The sequence below is a fragment of the Arachis hypogaea genome, chromosome 11 (genome assembly GCF_003086295.3).
Source record: "Arachis hypogaea cultivar Tifrunner chromosome 11, arahy.Tifrunner.gnm2.J5K5, whole genome shotgun sequence".
NCBI classification, from domain to species: domain Eukaryota; kingdom Viridiplantae; phylum Streptophyta; class Magnoliopsida; order Fabales; family Fabaceae; genus Arachis; species Arachis hypogaea.
The window spans coordinates 131925296-131931295 of NC_092046.1; the positions used below are offsets into that span (position 1 = coordinate 131925296).

Here is a 6000-nt window from a genome sequence, read left to right on the forward strand (position 1 = left end):
GAAGATAGGGAGGCAGCACGGGAAAGGGACGGAAACGGACGGGTGTGACTACGCTGCGTCTGCACGGGGTGCGGGGAAGGGAGACAGCGGCATTCTGCTACGTCTGGACGGGGTGAGGGGGACCGGCGGCATTTGGATGGCTGTCTCCGGTAACAATGCCGAGTTGTGGTGGAGGACCGGAGATGGAAGGTGTATGGTAAGCAGTGAACGTGGGGCAATGGAGTAACCGTATGAGTGGCAATGGAGTTACGGGAATCCTTATTTTTGAAATTTCATAAATTAATATTAATTAATTAATTAAGAATTTGAATTAATTTACCTTTCTTTTTTAATTCATTGTTCGTGTTGTTTACTATATACATTGTTCTCCTATACTTTTTTTAACAACTAACTTCATCAGTCACTTAGGTCTTTTACTCCGTCAACTCTAACGGAAAATAAAATGGTCCTAGCAACTCTAATAGGGGATGAAATGGTCCCTGATCCCTCTGCTCGGAAACGACACCGTTCTCCCCCAATTTCGATCATATCTCACACAACTCTAACATTCATACTCTCCTTCTTCATCTTCACAGTCTTCTTCTCCATCTTCTCCTTCCTCCTCTTCACCTCCAAGATCAAGTCATGGTGTAACTGCCATGCGTGTCGCACCTACTTCAACGTGCCATAAACCACACACTTCCTCAAATCTCTATGACTAGTACACCCACCTCCTCTACACTTCACCCATCAGAAGCATCCACCTCCACGTCCTCGATAACAATATCACCTCCGACTCCGACAACGTCTACCACATCTTCAAGACCAAGTTCCACAACTACTCTAAAAGCATGTCATTCTCCACTCTCTGGCAAGCAATATAGATTGTTGGACATTAGGACATCATGAAAAGATTCTTCTTCGACATCTATGCAAATTTTCATTTGGAATGGACACCGGGTGCTTCATTCCTTCTCTCCCGGAGTCCAAATTGGCAGATAGCTTCGACCTCGCATCCAATCTATTAGTACAACGAGCAATGTTGCCGTCGCCGCTGCCGCTTATATGAAAAGTGAAGCGATTACTAAACATTAGTTCGGAGAAGAAGCTGGAGGAAGCAATCGGAGTGGTGGACAATGTGGCCATGGAGATGATAGTAGAGGAGGAGGGAGATGACGACAACGACGACGGGTCTTAACAAATTAAATCAAATTTGCTGTCTAGATTCATGGAATCCATCAAAGACGACAAGTACTTGATAGACATAGTCATTAATTTACTGAGTATGAATAAGTTGAGGATTTTTTTTTTTGTGAACATTGAAGTTGCAAATTGTGCATTATGTAGCTTAAAATTGCAGTGTTAGACTGTTAGGGTTATGTGAGATATAATGGAAATTGGGAAAAAGCAGTGTCGTTTCCAAATAGAGGGAGTCAAAGCCTATTTTGTTCCCTGTTAGAGTTATCAGGAATTATTTTGTTCTCTGTTAAAGTTGACGAAGCAAAGAACCTAAGTGACTGACGGAGTTAATTGTTAACGACCAATCGAGTAATCAATTTTAGTTGAAATTAAAGTGTCTGGTCCGAAATTCTTTGGGACCACAATAAATAAATACTCTAATTTTTTACTATTTAATATTTTCTTTCGCATATTTTTTTATTTATCTTTTTTACTATTTAAATTTTTCTTTCGCATATTTTTTTTATCTTGCTTAAAGAATGTATATCATAAAAGTCGAAGAAATTACACTTTACAATAATTGAGAGAACAAATATTTTTCTTTTCTCATATATATCTATATATATTATCTTTAATCTCGTTAGAATGAGTTCTCATTTCAAACTATAAAAGATTTAATAAAAAGGAAAAGCAAGAAAACATTCCAGAAGTAATAGTAATAATAAGATCGCTTAGATAAATATTTTTTTTTATCTTTATTGAAAAAATGCATATTTTGTTTTTGGTCAAATAAAATTTAAATTGATTTATCTTCCCTCCTACAGTTAGCTTATTCACGTGGTAATTTAGATGTTCAGTTGTTAACGTTAAAATTTTATCTTGTGATATCATTGCATTAAATTACTTCACAAACAAGATATAAGTGTACTCTAATTCTAACTAAGACAAAAAGAAATTATAAGGAGCAAAACTAATTATGAGAAAATGATGAAACAAAAAATAAGGAGGACATGAACATACAAAAGAGGTAGATTTGTATTTGCAAATAAAAGAAAAAAAAGAAAAAAGAAAAGAAAAGAGAATCAATCAGCTCCAGGAAGAAGCTTGGCACTTGATTGGGAGGTTGTTCCAAAACCTCTAACAGCTGCAGGGATGACTCTTGATGGAGACAACACCTCTGCAAACGAAGAGAAATAAGAATCTGTTCCAAGTCTACTCTGTAACCACCCTTTGTTCCCCGAGAACCCGTCTGCCACAATCCACGTGTTCTTGAAACCGAGGCTCGTTAATGTTCTTGCTACTATTTTCGCCGAGTCCGAGTACCTAATTTTGCATCCAGCACCAATGGTTAATAATCAATTTATATAACGATGTAACTCAATATGATATAGCAAAGAAACTAACGAGTCCATGATCACAATGTTGGAGCCTTTGTTGATTTTCTTCAAGTAAGAAATCTTCAAAGCTGCTAGTTCAGCTTCCACTTTCTTCACATTCCTAACAAGTCCTCTGAGCTTGCTTGGTAGTTCTTCCAATCTGAGTTTGAAGATCATATTTCAGTTTTGATGCCTTATTCTTAAGGAGGTAAAAGTCACATGCTAATTTCACTTACGGAATGGCAATCATTCTGTTTTTCGCACTAGACGGAAGGCGGGGAACACCGGCCTTGTCCTTATCTTTCTCTGACCTAATATCAATCATGAAGTAGTTTTGTGTTGATATCAGATCGAGGGTTTGAGCAGGCGTAAGCTCACCTACAAAGCATGGGAAGAAGCGTATTATCCGATGGTTTTGCGTAAGAACCTTTTAATGTCAAAGGTACCTTTGTAACCACGGAAGTTGAAGGTGATGGCAGACCAAATTGGAGGAAGTAAGAGGTACGCAATAAAGAGTGCTCCAGCTGTTCCAGCAATCACAGTAGGATCTGAAGAAGATATTGTTTCAACTGTCGCCGAAGCTATTGGCTTCGCACCTTCAATCACCTTGGTTGTTTGTTGTGCAGTGTCCACGACTGTCTGAAAATTACAGAGAATATCCAGACCAGGTCAAGAAACTTGGTTCTTCAAACATCATTCAAGTTTCTAAAAAATGGTGCAAACTTCTTGAAAGGCAAAATACAAAATCCTTAGGGGTCATAATATGATCTATTTCTTTAGATTCGATATTCAGGGTCATAAAGCAGAACCTAGAAGAACTAGTCTAGTTTTCTTTTCCCTTTTCGAAAGTTCTGTTACTACTTGACTTCGAAAGGGGGAGAAAGAGTTTTGGTAGCATCAAATGAATAACACCTCGAAAACCAGAACACAGAAGAAAATTGAGTATAATTTAATAATGAAATTCCAAAGACATTTAGCAATCTAAATTCTAATCACACTCTTTATAGACCTTATCTCTGAGAAAATTGAGAAATTTTCCAAAGAAGTCCATGCTTTCATAACAGATTAGTATTTAGAAAACACATGCTAAATACAGAAACTAGCACATTGCTGCTTAAACAGGAACCAAATTGAGCACTTCAGAAACTTGCATCAAACATCATGAATCATAATTCAGAATCAAACAAGTGAAATTCTTAAACCTTGGCAGCAGTGATGACAGGTTGGGGATCAACACCAGTGCTTTGGAGTGCTTCTTGTGCCTTCTTGGAAGCTTCAGAGATGGCAGGGGAAGCTATCTTCAAGGCCTCCTCCCCAGCCTGCTGCACAATCGGCATCGCCGCATCGATTCCAGGCTTCAAAGCATTCCCCACAATCTCCAAAACACGCTGTGCCGCATCAAGGAAACTCGAACCCACCACCTGAACCTGATCAATCGTCTTCTCCACCTATTCCACAAATTATAAATAAAAATAGAAACTTTAGCTACTCTGGTGTGCCTGAAATTCAAGAATTAGATCAAATTCATAAACTTTCTGATCTAGTTTTACATAATCATGATGAACAAGGAAACCCTAGGCACAAAAATAAAAACTTTGATTTTGGCAATGTAAAAGGAGGAGTGGCTTACATCGTTGAGAGAAGAGACAATCTGGTCCTTGGGGATGGTGAGAGCTGCTTTGGCTTCATGGGGTGGTGAAAAGAGTGCGAGAAGTGAAATGGTAGTTGAGGTTGGAAGTGTTATGTGTGATGAACGCTTCAACAATGGCAACTTGGAGTTTGAGACTAATGTTGAAGAAGAAGAAGAAGAAGAAGAAGATGGAGTTGGAATTGGAAGAGAAGGTCTTGGAGTTGCTGAAGCCATGATGGCACTAATCTCCATTGTTGCTCTGCTTTGACTGTGATGAGAGATGTGTGGTTAGAAGAGAAAGAAAGAGCATTTGAATGATGATGCTTCTTTCTTCATGGCTTGATGCTGAATTCAAACACTATCATCAACAATCCCACGTGGCAACCCTCTCTTTGGTGGAGATTGGAGAATCAGAAAATAGATTCCAACATGACAACGTCAACTTGCTGTGGACATTGTCATTTACTGTTCATTAATAACATTCCAACCTTTTTTGTGTGATAGGTATGTGTCATTATTATCCTTCATTCATTACTTGCACTGTGTTTGGATTATGTTTATGTATAAAACAAAAATTTGGTACATTGGGCTCTATTACCTGTTTCTTCGAGTTGGGCTTGTGCTCATTGCTTTGAAATTATGACCACATGCCCAAATACCAAAACCAAAAAGCACAGAGAAACATGTATAAACATGGCTGGTTCTATTGTGGAAAAAGAATAATGTGGTCTTTTAAGGATTTGAGAGGTTTTATAATATAAAAGAATTGTAAAGGTTGATTTGTAAATATTAATTTAGTTGAAAAGCTCTGTTTTAAAAAAGTCTTTAGGGATAGATTTGCTAATGAATTAGATGACTACTCTAAATACAGAAACGAAAAAAATGACGTCGTGTGAGGAGCTCTTTACGATCGAACAAGAAAAGAAGCAGTTGCAGAGAGAAGTTGCTTCGACGGAGCTACAAGAAAGGGTTATCTTCGGTTGCTTGTTGTGACGGACGAAGGTCGAATTTCAGCACACTGATATCAACATCTCTCTGCCGCGTATTCCATCCACTAGATCTAGTGATTCAAATCCAAGAGATTAGTGCAGCTTTTTGCTGTATGCATGTTTGAGCTAAGAATTGGAGAAGTCTATAACAACAACTCCTAATCTTTAATGAGTGCTCTGTATGTCATCATTCCAACAGTATAAGGACATTGCCATCGTACTATCCATGCTTTAGGTTGATACTAGCTTTAGTATCTTTTATCGTGTACTTCTAATTTAAGTTCAGAAACTTGTTCATTTTAAAAATCCAAGACTAATGGCAAGTTCTGTTCAAACTTACAAGGTTAGCATTTTGGATAGCAACAACTCTTTAAAGATTAATTTTCTTTATTTCATTATAGCAAACACACGTGTCTGATGTTGTTTTCCAAAAGCTCTTATAAACTGTAACTGTTCATTATGATTTTTTTTTATTATTTAATTGAAGGAGATACATTAGGCTAAGAATTGGCTTTGCTAACTAGAAAAAGTTGCTTAGAACTAAAAGCCATGTTACTCTATTAGTTATATTGGGAAAATTGCTAACTGTTAAGTTTGGTGCATTGGAATTTCTATTTCAATATATTGGACAAGAGTGGTAAAACTTATGTATTGGATAGATTCTTAGTTATATTTGGACAGAAAATTTTAACTCAAGTTGTCAAAAGTATAACCGATAATTATATTAGAAGTGAAATTGAAGCATGAGATAATGATATATAAGACACTATTTAAGTGGATAAATACAGACACATAATAACAAAAAAATATGTCCCTATCTTCTTCTGATAAATAGAAGACACATCTA

At 37.1% G+C, this 6000-nt stretch overlaps 1 protein-coding gene and 1 long non-coding RNA gene across 2 annotated transcripts; one reads left to right on the top strand and one right to left on the bottom strand.

Annotated features, from left to right (window-relative positions):
- Positions 1-2018: 2018 nt before the first annotated feature.
- LOC112722649 (calcium sensing receptor, chloroplastic) lies at positions 2019-4530 on the bottom strand. Its single transcript, XM_025773754.3, has 6 exons — positions 4165-4530; positions 3737-3982; positions 2981-3173; positions 2771-2912; positions 2563-2694; positions 2019-2481 (listed from the first exon to the last, which is right to left on the bottom strand). The coding sequence occupies exons 1-6, from the start codon at positions 4414-4416 to the stop codon at positions 2241-2243; spliced, it is 1206 nt and encodes a 401-aa protein (XP_025629539.1). The 5' UTR covers positions 4417-4530; the 3' UTR covers positions 2019-2240.
- Positions 4531-4539: 9 nt separating this feature from the next.
- On the top strand, positions 4540-5586 carry LOC140176403 (uncharacterized). Its single transcript, XR_011867763.1, has 2 exons — positions 4540-4668; positions 5036-5586. It is a non-coding gene; the product is annotated as an uncharacterized lncRNA (long non-coding RNA).
- Positions 5587-6000: the final 414 nt, after the last annotated feature.